Source organism: Podarcis vaucheri (genome assembly GCF_965113315.1).
Source record: "Podarcis vaucheri genome assembly, chromosome: 5".
Classification (NCBI taxonomy): Eukaryota; Metazoa; Chordata; class Lepidosauria; order Squamata; family Lacertidae; genus Podarcis; species Podarcis vaucheri.
Window position 1 is genome coordinate 64,105,326 of NC_138763.1, and position 22,590 is coordinate 64,127,915.

The following is a 22,590-nucleotide window of genomic DNA, read 5'->3' on the forward strand; positions in this document are numbered from 1 at the left end:
AATGTTCTCACATTTTCAAGAGTACTAGGAATTCCCCATCTATATATCTGGATGCCTCTCTTTTTCCTTTTAAACCTATATTTTAAAGAGTTCCTTTGGGTGTGTCTACTGGGCTACTTTACAGAAAATGATATTGAATTGTTAATGTTAGGGGTGCTTGGTTTGGTGTGTAGGATGCTGTTTGTAACAAGAGTGGTCTCAGAAAGTCCTACTGGTGACAGAATATGGAATTTTGGATCAAGGTTTTGTCATAATTCAGAGAAAGTCTGCCTAGATCCTTCTGCATTCAGTGCAATCTTGGGAGTAAGGCCATTGAACTCAGTGGGTTTTTTTCTGGATAAGCATGTACAGGATTACAGTATAAATGTGTTACATGAGCATTGTTTTGAATGGAACTGCAATCCAGCAAAAAATAGCTCCTGCTTAATCATTTTGTTAAAAGGAATGCATAGGTAAATATTATGTCTATTGGTATATATTTTTTAGAGATTTAAGCATGTCTTGTGTTTTCAGGATTGGACTAACTGTGCTGTAATAGCTTGCTAATTGGCCTAAGCATTGAGCATCATGTGTGCAGCATTTTTCTGAATGTAATCCCATACTTTAAAAAAATAAATAAATATTGTTGAATGGATATTACCAGTATCCTGACAACTTGAAGTGGGGTACATGCTTGTGATAATGATTCATTTGAGCCTTAATTTTCAAAATTTTATGTCTGCTCTGTTAGTTATGCAATATTTCTTTACAATATCTGAAAGAAAGTCGCAGCCAATGTTAGGGTGTTTTCGATCAATAACATGCAGTGTGCAATTGATACTAAATACATTGCAAACTGCAAGGTGTCCCAGTTGCCCCAATGCCAGCAGTGAGAATCTCCTTTTCTAGCAGAGACGTAACAACCTATGTTTACAAGTTTTCTTTTCTCACCTACTGTATGCTTCTTCTTCATGCTTCCTTCAAAATATAAAAAATTGACTTTTCAACAACATTCTATTAGGGCAGCAAATGTGTGTTTAAAGTGGCTAGGCGGTTCACTAGGCAAAACCTCCAGCAGCCACTGGGGGAAGGAAATTTCAGCTCATAACTTTATAAGCCTAGAGATGGCAGTAGAGACAGGAGATGCTGAAACCAACACCATGCAATCCCGTGGTTGCCAACAGGGTTTTCTCAGCACAAAATGCTTCACTGGCTATTGCTACTTCAGTTTCACCACATTTTAGAGTGGGGTGGGGAATCAGGGACCAAAGGCCACCCTCCAGACCTCCCTGTGTGCTCACACCTCTTTCTGGACCACAGCCTTCTCCCCTGACCTTACTAGCCCTGCTCTGTAGCTTTTGTGTTCTTCTGCCTGGCTGGAATTGGAATTGAAAACAGAAAGATGGGTGTGCGGATGTATAGTAATCTCATACTTTTGTGTGGTTAGAATGTAGCCTACTGTACAAAGGAACGAGTCACATCCCCCCCCCCTTTTGCTGCTAACCATGCCCACCACCACTAGCAATGTGGCCCTCAGAAAGTTGTCCATTGTGACCCTCAGGCTGAAAAATGGTTTCTCACCCCTGCTTCAGAGCAACTGGTTGTCTTCATCCTTACAAAAGCTATTGTAAAATGCTTGGTGGGATACTTTCAAAATCTCCAAGCAGATGAGCCCCAAGTCCTGTTGCTTGGTGGTGAATGCAGCTAAACATTTACCAAACAGTAACTTGCTGTGCTGTACATGTAACCAGTGGATAAGTCAGTTGCTGATCAGTCATCTTCTACAGACAATATACAGACCTGATGTCTCCCTGCTTTCTTAGATTATGTTTACAAACCTGATCTGCAATCTGCCCATCAAAACAGTTATATTCATACTATGGAAATTTACCACCTTGTAAACAACCAGTCAGGGATGCGGGTGGCGCTGTGGGTTAAACCACAAAGCCTACGGCTTGCCGATCAGAAGGTTGGTGGTTCAAATCCCCGCGACGGGGTGAGCTCCCATTGCTCGGTGCCTGCTCCTGCCAACCTACTAGTTCAAAAGCACATCAAAGTGCAAGTAGATAAATAGGTACAACTCTGGCGGGAAGGTAAACGTCATTTCCGTGCACTGCTCTGGTTCGCCAGAAGCGGCTTAGTCATGCTGGCCACATGACCCGGAAGCTGTATGCCGGCTCCCTCGGCCAATAAAGCGAGATGAGTGCCACAACCCCAGAGTCAGCCACGACTGGACCTAATGGTCAGGGGTCCCTTTACCTAAACAACCCATCATCTGCTTCATCCATCAATAAGATTTTCAGTAGACACAACAGGGCACTGGAGGAAACTCTGACATTTTGGCATTTACCTGGTGGGGAGGGGCAAATGGAACCTTCCATGATGGCAAAGATATAGTAACAGATTTAATAATTGACTATTTGCTGCTTCTTAATTGTGACCCCCCCCTCAAACCCACCATATAAGCTGAGCTGTGTCATCCTACTTAATAGTAAGGACCGGCCCTAGAGAAGCCTGAACTTATGTTTAAAAAACCAACTCAACTGTGGAGTAAGACAGGGCAGTAATACCATTGCCCCCTTGGCTCCAAAGGAATAGTTGGTACCAATGCCCTATGAATAAGTCCTTGTTTTCAAAGATGCTGCTTCTAAGAAAGTGTGGGGCAATAAATGTTAATGAGATGCCATAGAAACATGTATCTTGCTTCTGGGGAGATGAAAATTACTCAGTCTTCATGCTGCTGTGTTTTTATAAAAAGAGAGAGAGAGAAAGAGAGAGAGAGAGAGAGAGAGAAGAACAAAATACAGGAGTTTGTAAATCAGAGGGCAGCCCCTTATTTTGTCTCTCCCCTCCTTTTGTTTTGCACCCCTCCCCCTCCCCATTCATGCCTCTGGGCTTAATGATGACAAGGTCACCAGTTGTATAAGGGAAAGAGGAGTTAAGTAGAAGCAGAAACAGCTCAGTAATGTAATGGCAAATGTATGTACATTTTGTTTCAGTAACCTAAAAACATGTAAACAGTCACAACTCTGTCCCATTCTTGTGGTCTGACAGCCTCAATATATTCCCTGCCTCCTGCTTCAAGCACATTAGTGGTGTGTGTGTGTGTGTGTGTGTGTGTGTGTGTGTTTCCACATTTCCTGCAACAGTGAGATGAGTGATTTTCTTTAAGGATGAAATCATGGTCTGAGTAAGGAATAAGAAACCGACTGCAATGCATACTTCAGTGTTTAGAGTCACCCTCTGATGCAATTCTTTGTATTAATAAAACACATTTCAGTCCCCTTTAATTACCCTTTCAGAGAGATATGTTTTAATGTAAGTTGTCTGGTTCTGTTTTAAGTGAAGGAGAAAACCTGGTAGAGGTTGTCTCTTTAAATCAGATCTGCAGTGTTGATGGACCCTCTAGCAGGCATGGTAAGAACCATTCTCACCTCTGCAGCAGGGAGCTTGACCATACAGACTCGCACATTCAATCAAAACGTTTTCTGTTTTAATATGCACTGTACCAATCCTATTCCCATGGTTACAGCTCCTGCTCCTTTGGTTGCTTCTAGTATGTTGGAAAAGAAGAGAGGCAGCGTACATTTCTCGTACAGGAGTTTAAAACATAATGAAAGCAGCCCTGTTGTGATTTGCATTTTAAATTTTCTTTTTTCCTCTCATTGTACAGGATGCCGTGGCTGTAGCTTCAGCTCATTTGCCACGGTCTGTCCTCTCTTCGTCTTCAGCCTTGCAATCTGTTGATAACTCCTCTTGCAAGCTACAGTTTATTGCCTTTCGGAATGGAAAACTCTTCCCGAGCACTGCAAACTCATCTAACCTTGCAGATTATGGGAAGCACAGGACCGTTGGCACGCCAGTTGTCTTCATTAAAATAGGTAAGTGTGATGTGCTGCTTCTTTAATCTGAGAGCTAGGCTATACATTAGAGTATATAGAAGAATGGTGCAGTGAAGTACGCAGGTCTGCTGATGGGAGAATTGCCTGTGCTTTAACGCAAGTATGTGGGTTTATTCCTACCTGTCAGGCTTTATTCAAATAAACTTGCACATTGACGAAGCACTGCAGCTGTAAACACATGATTCTCCTTTCTTAGAACTATTATTTATGTTGCTTATTGAAGTTTATAAGAAAAGTAAAGATGGCATGAAGGGTGGGAGGGAGGGATGTTGCTTTTTAATCTTGACCATGACTATTGAAATGCAAATCCTGGAGATTAACAATTTGAGATTAATAATCTGTGGGACAGTGGAGAGAGAGAGAAAGAGAGAGAGTCCTGTTGCTTACATAGTCATAGCCATCAGTTTTTTTGATAGCATAAATCTAAAACAGGTGATTTTAAAGGTGAAAATAATAGGTTAAATATTTTCCTTAGATGAAATATTCAACCCATGCAGTTTTAACCTTTTGTTTGATCCTGAACTGTGTTCCCATTTCTTTTCACATTTTAAGAGGTTTTGATTTCAGCTTTGTACTAAAAAAGATGCCTTAGCTGTTAACCGTAGCAAAAAAAATAAAATTAAAAAATGAGGAGTACCACCCCTTTTTTACTTGAAGCAATGGTCCAACTTCATTTTAATTCATGGTATTTCTGTAGTAAATCTAGTTTTATGAACCATTACCATATCATCTGAAAACCAATGGACTTAAATGGCAGTTATAGGTAATATTAACTATTCCAAACTTTTCATAGATGACCAGAACCTCTTTTATGGGGATCGATTGGGGGGGAATTTTTGCTAATTTTTTTCTGGTGTGTGTGTATGTTCAAAATTTTAAGAACCTCTGTCTGGAGCATGTAGCAATAAAGCATTTTCCACTTCATTGCTCTAATTCAGTTTGTTCCTTTTGCAGATGGGTGCAGTATCGGAAACCTCACCAGTCCTCTTACTATAGCATTGAAGCACTTTACACAGGGTATAAACCCCATTGCAGTCTTTTGGGATTTTGACCTTCTAGATGGACATGGAGGCTGGTGGGGAGAAGGGTGCTACATAATCAGCTCTACAGGCAACATCACTACCCTTCATAGTACTCACTTTGGTAACTTTGCAGTGCTAATGGTGAGTATATTACTTCGCAAATGTGTGTGCCTATGTCTGTCTGTCTCCTTGCGTGGTACCTGGTTAATTATTTTTGCATTCAGTTGAATATGAGATTGTTTTGAAGAAAGTAAGTTAACTACGAGTGAAAAGAGCAAAGCCATATTGCCTAATTACAGGCCTTGCCGCAAATGACTTTTAATGGAATACTGAAAAAAATCAAAGTTCCATCAAGACACTATTGGCGGTGGGGGAGTAAACAAATAAATGGGCTGACTGCATATATATATATATATATATATATATATATATATATATCCTAGGCCCTTTACATCTCCAAAGAGATGACTACCCTTGTTAATGTCCAGCATTATGTTGATCATACTAATTAGTTGCTGGCATGCTGCAATATTGAATCACTTAATAAATGGGAAAGAATAGATTGCCTGCTTCTCTAAACAGGGATGCTGTAGCCCTGGCTGGCTGCTCTTGAAATCCACGTCTGTGTGCTGATGACAGCATTCTTTTTACTAAATGGCTGTTTGTAAAGAAAAAAAATATTTCTGTGCAGTGCTAGCACACAAGGCTGCTGAGGGTTGTCCTCAGTCACACTTGAGTTCACAATGCAGTTATTTAAGAATTACGTTAACCTGAAAGTTACCATGACTGATACGGAAGGCACACTAAATAAAATATCGCATCAAACAAAGAAATAAACATGAAACAGTGACAGATGCAGCTGGAGAAAACCACATTAGGGAATATTTCCTACAGTGTTCAGAAGGGTTATTCAGACCCACTTGACATTTTGTAAGAGGCAGTCCTCATGTCTGCACACCATGCTATTGAAGCTAGCCTTAATTTTGGTGCATACTTGCATAGAGAAGGTGCTGCCTGTGAACGTTACTGAAAGGTTTATAGTTGAGTAAATAATGCACTGTGTGTGTAATGTGTAAAGGGCAGCAAACACAGACGACAGGAATTGGGAGGACGTGTGTAGAGAATACCAATCTGCTGCTGTCAGATGAAGCGCAGATGTCAACCAATCATGGCTCAAGGCTGTGACAAGGAGTCCTTAAATTCAAATGTTATTGTCTATTTTATTAAACGGAATGCCTTCAATGTTATGTGATCCGTTTCTTTTCAGCCACTGCAGAATACTTCAGAATCCATCTGAAGATCAAATGCTGTCAATTAACATAGCACTTTTTTATTTTATTTTTGGCAAATAAAGTTATATTCAAACACTTAGCTGTTCATTCGATAATTCTGCCCTGGTTCCCAAGATTCTTTCCCCCAAAAGCACCTGTTGTTGGTGCAGGTACCACACCCATTTGGGCTTACCTAGAACTGAGTCAGTTCTAAGTGGTGAACTTAAAAACTTTGAATGGGAATGGGAGAAACTCTGGTTTTTCTGGTCTTTACAAATACCATGGATCTATTTTTAGATGACTTCATACGTTTTAACTCTAAGTTCATGTAATCTGATGTGTGCAGTATTATGCATTCTTTTGCCTTTAGTGGGTCTTAACATAACGACTGAGATTGGTTACAAGATTGGAATTTCATTATATACCATGTTTTTACTTAAAACTCTTAGTATGTCAAAAACAGCATATGATTTTGTTCACCCAGTCCTGCTCTTGAAGTATGTGTATGTAGAAGCAATGTATGTAGAAGCAATATGCCTCCTCCATACCTCTGAAAACAAGCCAATTTTCATCATCATATTGAGAATGATTTCTTGGAGCTTCTAAAATTATCAGTGAAAATCTCTAACAACCACCATGTCATTTGAAATCGTTCATCTGCAATAGGACATCTTGGGTTATTAAAGTTAGAGATTTGACATGAATATGGGTGAAGAATACCTAGATACTCAGTGAAGGATGTCTGTTATCAGTGGCATCTCTTATTGTGATAATTGATGGTTTTTCTTTAGCCCAGGTAACAGTTACATGTTCTCTAATACCAGCAAGAAAGTAATATAGACATGCCAAATAAATATGAACTCCTGTTGTGGGTGGAATATTGGAATTGATCTAGATATATCTTGGTTTTAATACTATTCATTGCGTGGCCCTCAGCCTGTCATTCTCTTTTGGCCTAATCTACCTCACAGTGTTGTTGAATAGTTTAGGTTGTTTCCGGACAGGAGTGTACTTTGCAAACAGGTCACAGAGGTATCAAAAATGGGTCTTTGGCAACAGACTTTGGGGGTTTTAAGTTTTTTTCCCCTTACTGGATTTTCCCTGGAAAAAATAAATCTGGATTAATGGCGGAGGTGGGGGAAATTCAGGTTGGCGTTTTGATGCCAGTGATGTCATGTGGATGTTGCAAAATCTTGCATGCATGAGAAGCACCAATCCGTCAGTTAACACCCATCTGGAAGCACCCTTAAGTGAGATAATTCTGCAGATACATAGTATGTGAATGTGTTGAAGAAATAATCCACCAGGAAAGCTACCTACTGCAAACTCAATTGAAATGATGTGAGCAGTCCCTATGGTTTGTTGTTCCCTGGGATATATAGATTAATTTAAAAAAAAAGAAAAACCATTGTGGAGTTCTAAATTACATGGAAACATAACCCCCCCCCACCAAACCTTAATGGAGTATTATTGTGTTGAGGCTTAGCTGCAGTAAGACAAAGTGTGTTAGTAAGGCAATAGCGATTGTGAACGTTGTTTGCATAGCTGCAAGGATAATGTAAATCCTGCTGTGTAACAGCATAAAGCGTAGGCCTAAATTAGCCCATCTCTTTGTTAAACTGTTAGAGCAATGACACTATGGTCAGATTAATTATTACAGTTTGGTTTTGTGTTAGAGTTGTTTGTTGTGAAGCAAATATCCAGGTGTCTCTATAGGCTGGCCCCTTCTCTGTTCAAGCAAGTGGAAAGGTTTTGATGTTGCTCAGTTGTTTAAAGTGTTGGTGTAGCCAAGATAGAAAGGAATATATCAGCGTAATATATCCATTTTTTGTGTTTCATTCAATATTTCCCAATATGTTCATGCTTTTTATTAACAGTTGTATCTAAAGGTTTGCATACATTCTGGAAAATGTAACTTTAAATTTAAAAAAAAATTATGGTCTCAGGTGGAAGAGGGTGGAAAGATTACAGAAATATTGTCAAGTGTGATGGGGTCAAGCCAGAAATTCAGTAGATCCAGCATTAGTTCCCAGTACAACTTGGCTGCTGATTAAGGGAGGAAACTGAAGGCAATTCCATCCAAGAGATTTGTATCACAGCCCATAATCCTCCTAGTCTAGGAAATTAGGTGGCACCAGAGCATCATTCTGCTGCCACTGACTGTTATAAAGCTATCTGACATCTGCTGACTTCCGACAGTTAGAGATGTTTCTGACTGTGGTTGGGTTCTTGGTCCTTACTCTACACCGGCAGACACCATGGCCCCTGCCTCAAATTGCTTGTCTCATCTGCCCTTGGGCCTGAGTGCCCGACACACATTTCAAGAGGAAGAAGTGCTTGGCAGGGATGGATTTGGCACAGTGAATCACATGTGATTGTAGGAAATTCTTCCCTGTTGGAGGCTGCCAGGGTCCTTGTGGCAGATGTTAAGAGCATTGCAGAATAAGAGGTGATTGTCTTTCGGAGTGGAACCAACTGGAAAGGCAATGATAAGAATTAAATCCTATTAATTGTGCTCCCTAAGTGGTTTGGGAGCAACAGGATCGTATAATATTTAATGTAATTCCCAGATCTAGAAAAATCAAGATTTTATATACTAAGTTTAGAATAATAAAAAGAAGCAATAGATTTCTGCCCAGAAATATATGTTTAGAATCAGAGCCATACAAAAACCCTTTTCATTCATTCTGCTGGGCTCATCCACATGCCTCAGAAGCATGGGTCTTTCTAAGTCTGGGTTTGAGCAGACTCCTTTCCAAGGGAAAACACGTTCTTTAGTGATAGATCAGAACAAATGGGAAGACTTGAACTGCCATTGGCTCTGATTGGGCTCTAAAGAGCGGTTTCCCCCACAGAAAAGGAGTGGGACAAGAGGAAGTGTGGCTAAGCCCTTAGTTTGTGCAATTGTGCACTGGCAAGCCATTCCCCCCCTCTGGTGCACCCCTTCCTCATCCCCAAAGGGAACCTCCATAAACACAGGAGGTTCCTTACTCCAGAACTTTGGAGGACTGTTCACGGATGACTGTAAAGAATGGGAAGTGATGCACAGGAGGGAGCAGGGCTTCCCAGTGTGTATGCCTCCACCTGTCCTTGTGTGATGACAGTCACGCAAGGTAACAGAAATGCTGAAGACATGCACTAAAGAGTTCTGGAGGCAAGTTACAAAGTGGGATTACAAATATAAACACTTTTCAGATATGCAGATGTGTATTAATTACTATTCTGGGGAGGGCATAAAATAAATTGAAGGAAAAAATGAATATGTGAGACAATGAGAAGATACAGGGAGTAGTAGTAATATAAGAATAAGAATAATGGGACAAGTTAGTATTTCTCTTCCCATTCCAGCACTAGGTCTGCTTTAAAATAAATAAATGCTGTCACTCCTTAATTTTGACGAGAGCTTGGGGGCCAGAAATAAATTGCCTGGAGAGTCACATCAGGCCCCCAAACAGGGAGTTAGCCACCCCTGGTATCTGGACACTCAATATATTAACAATTAAATGAGCCTATGTACTGGGTATGCCAAATATCAGGTCTTTTTGCCTTTTAAAAAAAGTTTTTTCAAGTGTAAGTGTTTGACCTGTATTGCTAACATGCTTCTAGTTATTATGAGGCATAAAAAATGTAACCACCACAGATGACCTTAGACTGCTTTTTGCAATTAAATCTTGATTCTATCTGAAAATGTGTCTTTAAACTTCTCTAAGATTCCTGTTCCTATCCCAAAATCTGAAATGGTGCTCTGTACAGTATAGAAGTGTAGATGCGCTGCATCCCTTATACTTCTGTGTCCATATAAGTCAAGTTACGGACATCGAATGCCAATTCATTAGGTAATGTTATGGATCCCTTGTGCCAGATTACATTAACCTCATGCAAAAAATCATTACTATGTAGATTAGGAGCTATAGGCTTGTAAATCTAGTGTCTAGATAGATCAAGTATGCTTCTAGAGATTGATCTACTCTCTTTTTAGACAAAGTTGACCTCATTGGGGTGATTATGGCGATACCTTAGACTAAGCATGCATTTTCAGCTTAGTGAGAGAAGTGAAGTTTTTATAGAAAAGTCTTATCTGTGGTAGAAACTGAATGTTTGACATTTCTTTAGACTGGATCTGCCCACTGTTACATGAGAAGCCTGATTTCAGATACCCATTGTTTAAAACAGTGATCAACCATTTGTCTTTTTGACATTTCTCCTTTAGAATCATGGCAGTCTGTTCCGGATTTGAAGCCTTGAAAATCCAGAACTTGTAAATCGACATAAAATGTTGGCAAAACTTTCTCTCTGCTAGTAAAACAAAATCGCTGCCTTATTTCCACAGAAACTTTTGAGCCATTGTTTTGAAATCGCTGCCATGATTTATTGGTTTAGGCTGTGGCGGTAGCCCACAAACCAGCTGACTTTAGCATGCTTCCAGAAATTTAATTAAGAGTACAGTCCTGTGCATGTCTCTTCAGTAAGTCCCACTGAGGAAAGGATGTAAAGGATGTATGTAAGACTCTTTTTAAAGTACTTTTCCAGTAAGTCGTTCAGAGGTTTCAGTCCTTATTACAGTTTCTCAAGCACTGACCCCAAGCTTTGTCCCCCTTACCTTCCCCCCAAGTCAATAAAATAAATTTATGATAATCACACATACATTTCTTCCCCATGAAACAGTAACGTGTTTTTCCTGCCCCCAACTTCCATTTCTTTTGTGGCGATGGACCACCATTCCACCCACCGTAGGATATAGAAAAAGCATTCCTTGCTGAGCTAGGTACAACAGCCTTGTGCTCTTTTGTGATAGGAACGACTGCATCCATAACTACTTGGAAAGATTCATTAAACTACAGAGGAGTCAGCACCAAGCATGTTACCCCAACTAAATACCTCATCCCAGGCCTCCTCACTCCATCCCATTTTATGAAGTTTGATAGATGGGAAATGTTTTTGGGATGATCTGTGTTTATTCACTGAGCGTTGCCTCCCTTCCAGTGGGGGACAGAGAGCCCATGGGATTTCCCCAAGTAAATCAGTATACTAAAAATGGAAATATGTTTCTGTAATGACCGAGGATGATATCTGATGTGGCTGTGCTGGCAAAAGGTGGAGCACAAGTCTTTTGCAGTTTCCCCTAACACTTAAGTTTCCATTCTCCTGGAGATCTGGTCCTACGGCCTGTGGGGGCCCTCTGGAAAAGTGTGGGGTATGGCACAGAGGCCTGCAGCTAGCAGGGGCAGTCAGTGGAAATCAGGTACCGTGCTTTCGCCACCATTGGACCCAACCTGAAATCTATTGGACTGCTTTATGTTTTATTAGATGTTTGCCATGCTCAAATGTTATTTCCATTCGTAATTATATGATTTTATCAAGTAGTAGCAGAAAAGTCCTTTAAAACAAGTTGTGTTGTTTTAATAGTATTGTCTTTAACATCTATCCCCCTACAGTTAATTCAATACATTGCACAATCTTTAAAAAAAAAATTACCCCATCAAACAGTTGAACAGGTGTGTATTCCAGAGGAGTAGCCATGTTAGGATGTAGTAGCAAAAAAGAAAGAAAGAACTGAGCGCTGCCACACGTGAAAACTGACTAATTTACTGTTGCATGGATTTTTATGGTCTAGCCTCTTACCTCATCAGACACAGGATCTGACCTCAGTTGCAAATGTCCATAGTGATTTATTCCTCTCCACCTCTCCCCACACTGTCGCTACATTTCTAGACTCAAGTACCATATTCCCATTACTCAGATGTTTGCTTCTAGGTACCCTTCAAGCTGTCTTCTCCTCCATGACATAAAGATTTATATACAGTTTCTCTGTATTATAGATTTTTCTGTTTGAGACAACTTTTCCCCATGGAAGAGAAATAAAAGTCCTCTATTATTTGAAGCTATTTTATAACTACTGGAATAGAATAATTCCCATGGAAAGGATGATGCAATTACTGTTTTCTGCTTCTTTATCTATGTAGACTTTATCCTCGAAGTCCTTCTGCATTTTCAGCCATGCTTAGATATTTATTTTTCAGTGTCCCGTCTTCTAAAAATTCAGATATCCGTTGCCAGTTACCAATATTTATGTCCTCTATATTCTCCTCTAGGACATAAAATCAGAAAACTGCCTTGTTCAGATGTGATGGACAATTACACTACTTTGCATACTGTGTGGAAAAAAAATATCTTTATCTTTCACTTGCTTTTTCTCTCGGGGGATCACTCAGGGGAGGCTGACAGATCAATAAGATTTAATTATCATTAAAAGGCAGACAAGATTAATTTATCATGTATCTGTAATGAAATCAGTTTTCTGTGTACAGAACAGAATAAAGGGTATTTTACAATGCCGTTAATACGTTGTGGTATTTTAGCTTAAAGTTTCATCGCTTGACAGGTTTACTGTGTCAGATCAGAAGTGAGCTAAAGATGAAATTATGACTAGTTTTAAATGAAAATGGCCTTTAAAGGCTCGATTGTTCATGACTCTTCTGTAGGCAAAATGGCTCTACTGAACAAGACATATGGCATTAGCTTTCATAGAGGCACTTGAGCATAATATGATGAGATGAATCCTGTGATTACATACATACACCCAGATAAAGGCATGTGTTGAATTGGGCTATCTAAATGAAACACTTCTAAGCAACACACTATTGTTATTTTGTATGTATTTTTCCACTCATATATTTAATGCTGCCATTGTAGCATTAGAACTTCCAGTTGTATTATCCCCCACCCCAAAAGAAAATTGTGTTGTTGGTGTTTTGTTGTATAGCAACATAAAAGGAAGTACTTACCTTGTTACTTCCTAGAATCATGACATTGGCACTATACAGTTAGATAAATTTCCGAAGTGAAAATGGCCTGTAAACAGAATTCTAACCAGACTCCATAGCCCATAACAGTGATTACGTTAGTGAGAGCTGGAAGCCACTGCTGTTGCTGTTGTTTTTCTTGCCGAGCAATCAACAGTGGCAGGCAGAAGCACTCCTGTTGAACATTAAGGCGGCAGTTCTGCACTGAGCTGCACACGCTTACATTTCTGGAGGTATAAATAGGTGCAGAATCACAGCATAAATATTCAACAATCCCAAGTGTCATCACAATCAAATGCACTGCTTACAATTAAACTTATGCATAATGCCATCCAAGGGTTTACAGATACCTTGGCCACAGCTAATTCAGATGTTCTTTACATTAGACATAACGTAACCCTTTCTCTGCGTGGCCTTAGAAATCAAGGCTTAATGCACAAAGGCCAAGGCAGATTGGCCTTGGCATGCGCCAGCCACATACATGCAAGCAAGCAGAAGGCCTTCTTGCACAGTGTTTACTGCAGAATTTCCATTTCTTATTACAAGAAATACCCAAAGCACAAGCAAGCTCCCATCTTGTGCTGAGGAAATGGCTAAGCAATTTCTAAAGCAACGAACACACAGCCCAAAATTGAAGAACAGGTCAGTTTATAGGCACGGGAAATACTGTGTTAAATGGATAACAGGGGCTGTCAGTGTGGCACTTCTGGACACACAAGTTCCCCCAGACACCTCTAGTGGCACCCATGGGAGCCGAAAGCTTGAGAACCCCTGCTTTATCACATCTAGGATTCATTCCTCAACTTCAGACCTGTTTTTGTCCTGTTTAATTTAAAATAATACAGGAAAATCTATCCTCAGTGGAATATGTATGTTATAATATAAACAGAGAGCTTTCCTTTCATTTGAAAGCTCACAAAGTGAGCAAAAGGTATTTCTTATGTCATCTGCAGACAGCAGAACAGCTGGAAATATCTATGAAAAGGCTGTACAGTATCAAAGAGCAAACGAGGCCTTACTTAAATGCCTCCTGGGTCTTCATAAAGCAGCCCATGTCAGTACCCACTATGCAAGTGAGAGTTGAACAATTTGACAGAAGCAAAACAAGCAGGTAAGAAGCAGCTGACTTGGGTTGTCATGAGGAGGTACATTAGAACATTTTAGTACTAGGAGAAATTATCTCATGGAAAAAGTACCATGAATATGGAAGAACCCCATGCAGATATTTCCCAGACATGGGTACCAACCATGTCTCCCTGTGCAAGAGGAAATTGGATTCTTCCTTTGGGACTAGAGTGGTTGTATGTCCTACCTTACAGAATACAATAGTCTACGGCGGTACCTCGGGTTACATACACTTCAGGTTACAGACTCCACTAACCCAGAAATAGTACCTCGGGTTAAGAACTTTGCTTCAGGATGAGAACAGAAATCGTGCTCTGGCGGCGTGGCGGCAGCAGGAGGCCCCAGTAGCTAAAGTGGTGCTTCAGGTTAAGAACAGTTTCAGGTTAAGAACGGACCTCCAGAACGAATTAAGTACTTAACCCGAGGTACCACTGTATTTTGAAGAGCTATCTGCTGACATTCCTCGATTTAAAGGTCTTCTCTAATTGAGAGGTGTCCAGTCCAAGTTTGATTTAAGGATGAGAAACCATAGGAATGTAGAGCAGGAGCTTTGAAGTTGCCCGTCAGCAGTTAGCTGCCCCTGATTATCAGGCAGAACAGGATTGGTGTCTTTCTAGGGTGATATATATTGTGTTTCTATTTAAATTATAATAATGGTTTCTAAATTTGTGCCTGTGTGTTCTTATGAGTTTGGAGTATTGGGCTGTATGCTGAGATCCTTCTAATCCCTGGATTCAGCAAGTGTTAAAATATAGGACACCTAATGAGGTTATCACCTGGGTAATGGGCCGTTAAGGGGAACAAAGGAAAGGGGCTCAATGTGAGATAGCAAATTGGTGGGAGCCAGTGAGGCCCATCCCTCAACTTGCAGTAGTTAGAAAGACAAAGCCAGAGTTGAGATCAGAGAGTTGCAGGGAAAAGCAGAAAGCTGGAGAGAGAGTCAGAGAGACTGTTGATTTCTGCTTGAATCCAAGCCTGTGGCTATGGAGAAACAAGACCCTTTTGGGTGTTACTTCTGTGAAATCTCTCCATCACAGGGTCAGGTTGTATATATGTGTTAAAAAAAATCACATATCATAAAGACACCACAGTCTCCACTGTGCCTCATTCCAAAGGAGACACAAACCTGGACCCCCTGGAATCTTGCACTGCTCAGAGGTTGGGTGACATGCAACAGTATATAAATCACTGGATGCAAATTTCATGCATACTGGTCTCTTCTTTTGGCCTCTTTTTCTGGCAGCGCGTAACTGGCTGCATTCAGGTCTGTGGGTGGATTACTGGACCAGTTCGCTCTTGGTCTTTAGAAAAAATCCAAGGTGTTTCAAATGAGAAGGAAGATTTGTTGGGCTGGGTAAAGGGAGTGGCAGGCTGGTGTTGATTTGTAGCTGACTTTGTTACAATTTCAGTGCTTTCAGTTTTTATATTTGATTGATGGGTATTTGAAATGATTGCTTTAAATCTGTTGAAAGCGCAGTATCACTGTCTATTTTATGATTGTACGGTATATGGAACTGTCTTTCTGTTTGTAAGTGGCTTCAGAAACCTTGGTTTGGAGAGGAGGGAACACTGCTGGAATTCTGCTGAATTTCTTTACTTTCGGCTGAGATAAAAATTTAAAATTTATATTTTGATTGTTCAGGCACTGGCTGGAATTGGAGTTCTAGTGATCACAGAGTGGGTGTACTATTCATACTAAGAATAGAAATGATCATAATGCTACCCTTAGTACCCACTTGACGTACAGATTCTGTAGGTCAAAGGTGGTGAAATTCTCAGACTTTCTGCTCTCTGAATTAGAATCCATAAGCCCCTGGCACTGCCTTCATAATTAGCTCCATTTATTTAGGTCTTCTGCTTTATGTTCTTGGATAAATAAAATAGGTCTATCTGCATCACTTTCTCCGTTGCAAGATACCAGTTTGCTAATTCATTGAACTAGTCAAGTGGGTTGGCTTACTTTATTGGCAAAAATCGAACCTAGGTCATATTTACACCATACATTTAAAGCATACACCAGTCATGGCTTTCTTCCAAAGAATCCCAGGAACTGTAATTTGTTAAGGGTTCAGAGAGTTGCTGGGGAACCCATCAAAAAGCTAAAATTCCAGCTTCTTACAGTTCCTGGGATTCTTCAGGTGAAGTCATGACTGAAGAGTGCTTTAAATGTATGGCATGGATGTGACCCCACAAACTGGGGGAAATATATGACTCAGTTTTGATTCTGAGCTCTGTCAAAGAATGGCAAGCATTTATTGTGTGGAAGAATGTCATATTGCTTATGAGGGAAGCAGTAAATGGTGTGCAGGAATGTGGACTTATTTCCACAAAGGTTCAAGGAGCTAATGAGAGGCCAAAGTCAGTTGAAAGACAGGACAAGGATCCCTGGTGAAATTGCAGACTCTGACTAATTGCTCTCTCATGCAGGTATAACTGATTATGTAAACAAGAGCAGGGTTGTTGTCTATAGTATATAAAACTAGCTGACTTCTTTCCATGTATACGGTACCTATAATTAGACTAAACCATGGATTTATATATTTTTGTTTTTGAAATAGTTTTTTTTAAACCTATTTTTTAGGGTATCTACCCTTGCAAGGCAATTAGCAGCATCAAAAGTCACAAACATATAGCAAATGCCCATATGTCAGAATTCCAGGTTATTAAAATGACATTAAAGGATAAAAGCATTTGTTAAAAACATCTATTACAGAGCATCATAAAGTTACCCACATGGGGAGCAGAAATTTTTGGAAAGTCTTTAAGGCTCTCCTAAAGTTCAACAAAGAAGGGACCAAACAGATTCCTGGGAACAGTCTTCCAAGATGAGAGGCACCCTCAAAAGGCTCAGTTCCAAGTACTCACTGGTGAACCAGAGAGCAGAGTCTCAGGTGCCAATCTTAAAATTCAGGCATGTTCCTATAGATCAAGGTTTCTGACTGACAACAACAACCATTAATAATAAGAATAAAACCTTTGGAAAAAGTCCAGTATAACGCTGCACTGGGTTGCAGTCTTTTTCATGTATACTTTTAGAAGATTAATCTGTTTTGTCTTCCTTACTTGGCAGGATCTGAAGACAGTGTTGACCCTCCCCCAGTACCCTGGGGAGTTCCTGCACCCTGTGGTCTATGCATGTACTGCTGTCATGCTGTTGTGCCTGTTTGCTTCAATTATCACCTATATTGTGCATCACAGGTAAGAAGGAATATGACAGTTCATTTGAGCCAGCCTCTGTTCCATTCCATTTTCTGCAGTAAAAAAAAAGTGCTCAAAACTCACATTTCCCCCACCCCATCCAATTTTAAGATGTTTGGAGGCAGCAGGAATTCTGGCATGCATGATTTAGTAAATGTTATCATCTCAGGTACCCTGCATCCCCCCCCCCATGGCACTTAGACTCAGCAGTGGGGGGGAGGGGGAGCTGTGAACTGCCAAAAAGGGGCCAAAAGCAAGCCGAGGACTTGACCAGGTGGTTTTGCCCCTACCCCAGCCACCTTTACCTGCTTAGATCCCTTGAAGCAGTGTATCCTTGCTGTAGATGCTGTCCAGCTTTCCACAGCTTGATGGGTTGCTTGCAATGAGTGAGGGGTGGGACATCCCTCTGTCATGACATTTGTAGGTGAAATCTCAGCCACCCAGCAAAGGAGCTTGGATATACTTACACTACTTTTAATTTACTTAGAATATCCAGGACTCATTTTCCAGGCTGGCAGGATAGGTGGGGTTATTTATTTATTTATTTTGAATAATTTGTATCTTGCTTGTGTGGTTTCAAGAAAACATGCAAAATAGAGATGGAAGAGCTTCCCCTGGTTCACGTTGCACTGGCTCAGCAATGAGCTATTTCATCCTCACTATCAGAAATAATTTTGCTTGTTTCCCAAGCAATCTGGCATTTAAGAAATCATTGCACTCCTCCCTCTGCTCCAGCCCTTCCTGATTCCCAAAGCACTTAATTCCCCATGCCCCCCTTTCTCTTAAAAATACTTGGTGCCTGGCAGGAGCAGCAGTAGTGACACACAGGGAGAGGCGCAAGATGCTCAGGCACCAGGGCAAGTGAAGGGAGATGCAGTTCTCTCATACATCACCAGGCATTTTATCCTGGTGCACCACTACACAGCATTCATTGGGACTTAGAGGGAGCAGGGGATAGAGGGACATGGCAGACGCCCTTCTCGCTACCTGCCACTGCTGCACCTGCCCATTGCAACCAATAAAATTTTAATCAGGGAAAGGGGGAGATGCAGGAGGCTGGTGGAGAGGCACCCGCCCCTATCCAAATTTGATAAGTATCATCAGTGCATCTGCTCCAAAGTAGCTAATGGCAGTGATTGGCTCATAGCACCTACCAGCACTATTGCCTTTCCCCAAGAAATTATTGCATGCACATTACCGTAGTGTTACATTTCTGTGAGATGTTCCTGTAATACGTTAACAAGCTCCAACAGAAGTGCTTTACTCTGGGCCACATGCAGAGACACAACATAGTGGTGTCACCCCAAATAAATCCTTTAGTAGTTGATGATGAGATTGCAGTCTTAATCATTAAATGAGTGGTGCACTGTCACATACTGAAGAGCACTAAGGTCTCCTTTAGTGTCAGTTTGCGTTAACAGTGTTGAGCGTACAGACGTCTGTTCCATAGCGTGTTTCATGGATGCACATCTTTTCCACCCTTGTGCATACAGTATGCCTTGGTAAGCTTCATTGGCAATGCTTTCCCAAATGTGTCCCTCCATAGCACACAGAATGAGAAAAAGGCCATGTAGCCCCCACAAGTGTGATGGGATAGCAGTGGGCTTCTTCCGTCTTCTTTAAATGTACCTGTTTTCTGCTGTAACTTGTGTAGCGGCCCGTGCATTCTTCAAATTTTGTTGAGTTGTTATCTGTACAAGCTGCTTGACAACATCCTGTCACACTCGAGTGTAGGGATGGGGAGTCTGTGGTCCTGTAGACATCAATTACAACTCACAGCAGTCCCAAGCAAACTTGGTCAATGGTCAGGGATGGTGGAAGTTGTGGCTTAGCAACATCTGGATGGCCCGTTCCTATGCTAGTGGGGATCAATAAATATTATTTGTGATAGGACTATCCAGACAGGAGCAGCCTTGATTCAGTGGTAGGGACACCAGATACTGGAAGTTCCCACCTGGATGTTAGCTTGGAATGAAAGCATTTAAATTTTCCCATTGGTGTGAATAATTTAGTTTTCTTCCAATGCACACGAGGACACTTTTATGGTGAGGTCCCTTGTGTGTCTTATGTTATAGTGATCTCCAGGGATTCTCTCAATATACAGGCTCTACACACACACACACACACACACACACAAACATCACTCATCATCACGATAGGCATTTTGCTACTTGTGTATGGGTGTCATTTTATGTGATTGGCTATAAGTAATTAGCATAGAAATGCTGTTTTATTGTACTCTATAAACATAAATCAGCAATAACTGATGTATTGCTTCTTGGTTTTGTCTATGCTTCATTAATTGGGTGTTTCGTACTCCTCTAGCATACAGTAGTGTGCAATATGCACTGAAAATCTCAATCAATATGTCTGTTTATCAAGCTACTTCCTCCATTGTCTGTGCTCTAGAATAAGGCCCAGTACTTATGCAATCTTTGTGGTATGCGAGCAGAGTAGTAGGTCTCCTTCCTATGCGGTCAGGGCCTCTGTAGCCAATGAGGAATGAGTTGTGCTGCTTCTCCATTAAGAACATTAGAAGAACTCTGAGAGATCAATCCAAATCATCTAGTCTAGCATCCTCTTGTCATAATGCCCAACCAGGTCCCTATGTGAAGCCCACAATCAAGAAGTAGTACACTAGCGTCATGGCTGGTTGCCCTTGGTAGCCTTATTCTTCATTAATTCATCTAACCATCTTTTAAAGCCATCAGAGTTGAATTCTCTAATTCAATCATGTGCTGCATGAAAAAGCACTTCCTTTTTGTCTGTCCTGAACCTCCCAACATTCTGCTTCATTGAGTCATTCCAGATTCTAGGGTTACGTGAGAAGGAATTGCATGCCACTGGAGTAGACATGAGTACTTGGCTTGAGAGCTCATTTGTTTCCTATAGCACATGGCTTAGTTCAGAGAATGCCATAGAGATGCATTGCCTGTTCCAGTTCTGAAGCTGAACGGCCACAAGAGCCAGCTTTGGTAACAGATTGCCTGAGAACCCCACTGCCCAGAGCTCCTTGGAGGGAAAGTGGGACAGAAAGGCAACAGCCAAATAAATGTTGACTTTGTTGTTAATTAAGCCTAATGCAAAAGCCACAATCCTTGTTCTGTAGGTAGTACATCTTTCTGAAAGCTTCTTTGCATAACAACCTCATTCAAGGTTGCTTTGGGCTCTGTTTTGTTTACACATTCAAAGGGCTAATTGAACGCTAAAATAGGAAAACAAAGAGATAGAGAGATCCTGCCCGCCTACCCCTGTAGCCCCTGGTTAAACAAACGATTTCACTTGCATCTGAGTCATTGCAGGATAACTGGATCATGGAGTTAGGTAATAGCATGGCTGCTAACATGTATTCAGAGGGCAGTGGTGTTAAGAACTCAGTGAAATAACGCAGAGAAAGTGACCCAAGAAAGAGGTTGAGGCTCAAACACTGCAATTCTGTAATGCTTCCTCTATGGAAGCAAGGCTTGTTGGTGCAAAATAACAATTCTGGCTCAACAGTTTCTGAAACAACTCCAAGCTCCTCCGGTCACCCGAAGGACTCCTGGGTTGGAATTCAGGGCTGTACATTCAATGTGTTGTTATGATTTATATGTTGCTTTTCACAATAGTTATATGACTTTGTTTTTGTTAACTTCAAACAGCACAATTCGAATCAGCAGGAAAGGCTGGCACATGCTTCTCAACTTCTGTTTCCATTCTGCTCTCACTTTTGCTGTTTTTGCTGGTGGAATAAATCGTGTAAAATACCCAATTATCTGTCAAGCGGTGAGTGCATGCATTATAATTAGCATTTATTTTATAATGGAACAAAAACTGAATTGCACATATTGATGACCTTAAGTGTTCTTCATGTATATGGATGGATGCATTGATCTTCAATTGCTGTTTGTTTGGAAAATGTAAAGATTTTTCTTAGTACTAAAGGGCCACAGTGCAGCCAGGAGATCTTATCTGTCTTTCTAGGCATGGGGAACTGTTTTACAGCTCATTCCTACCATGTTTACTTGAAAGTAAATCATACTGTTTTCAGTAGGACTTCCAAAAATGTTTAGGATTATCTCTCTCAAGTCCATTAACTTCTTTCTGCGTTGTTTTTATTTACAAGTGATTCTCCTCCTCCCCCCCCTTTCGCTTTAGAAATATACTGAGAGTTGTTTATTATTTGTAGATCTTTTTGAGATCAAGTTTTAAGAGCGGCTTTCTTTGTTGAGTATTTCTAAGCCTTTTAAATTATGTCATCAGCACTCGAATGTGTGTTTATTATTAAGTACACTTTGGGGCATCTTGTTTTAAAAATAGACTGTGCCTTGAATTAAGTGAAAGTGCAGAAGCTGGAGTTTGCTGCTGGGTGAGAGTGAGTTTCATCCTGTCTCTTCTTACCTCCCCCACGCTCCAATCAATTCTATAGAGCTTTAGGATAGAAAGGGTCTCCTAAGCCATCCATGGATTGCTAAAGGTCTCCTAGGTATTGACTCACAAAAAGAGACCCTATTGGAGACTGGCCCATTATGGAGAATTGGGAAGTATCCCACAACCCACCTGCCTTCCTACTTACAACCAGTCATGGGGTAGCTGTGGCTATTACATTCTCTGCCTTCACCTACTGTTAGTCTCCTTGCTTTCTACGCTGCTAGTCCCAATGGACACCAGCCTCTACTGCCTAGAACACTCAGTGGCTCACTCTGAGGAAGCCTTGAGCTGTGCATTTTGCAGATGAGGTGACTGCTGCACCAACTTTGATACAGAGTCAGAGAGCGATGGGACTAAGGCACTCAATATGGTCTGGTCATATTGTTAGGAATATCTTTCAGCTTGTATGGCCTGAGAACAGGGTGTCCTCAGTGTTGGCACTGCAATTGTTGAATGCAGTTTCATGGGACTTTGGATGAGCCCATCCCTTGCAGGCTTTAAGCAGACCTCAAAGACCTCCCTCTTTACCGCTGACTTTAGTAACTAACTTGATCTGGTGTTATCTTGTGTGGAATTAACCTTTATTCTCTTGGCTTTTAATGGTTTATTTGGAATTTTTGGAAATATTGTTTGGATTTTTGTGGTTTTTATGGTTGTATTTCATTACTTGTTCGATAGGTGGCTTGCAAACCACTTGGAGATGATCCCCCCCCTAAAAATCAGTATGCCATTAATATTTTAAAAAATAAATAAATCCTAAATGCATTTACAAGGGAGTAGGCCCCAATGGAGGGTGGGGCATGCATAGGATTGCATTGCTAGACACTTGTCAATAAAGTTCTCAGTAACCCTTTGCATGAGGTCAATATTATCAGGTCCA

General features: G+C 40.8%; 1 protein-coding gene across 2 annotated transcripts in view; it reads left to right on the forward strand.

Moving 5' to 3' along the window:
- ADGRA1 (adhesion G protein-coupled receptor A1) overlaps positions 1–22,590 on the forward strand; it is a 322,886-nt gene that overhangs the window by 241,374 nt on the left and 58,922 nt on the right. The window contains exons 1-5 of one of the 2 annotated variants that reach the window (XM_082225337.1): positions 3,361–3,396; positions 3,653–3,860; positions 4,836–5,044; positions 17,173–17,300; positions 20,942–21,065. In XM_082225337.1, the coding sequence (XP_082081463.1) occupies positions 3,376–3,396; positions 3,653–3,860; positions 4,836–5,044; positions 17,173–17,300; positions 20,942–21,065 (690 nt within the window). In that variant the 5' untranslated portion in view covers positions 3,361–3,375. Of the gene's footprint in view, positions 1–3,360; positions 3,397–3,652; positions 3,861–4,835; positions 5,045–17,172; positions 17,301–20,941; positions 21,066–22,590 lie in introns of those variants that run through there. The other variant, XM_082225336.1, reaches the window with a different exon arrangement.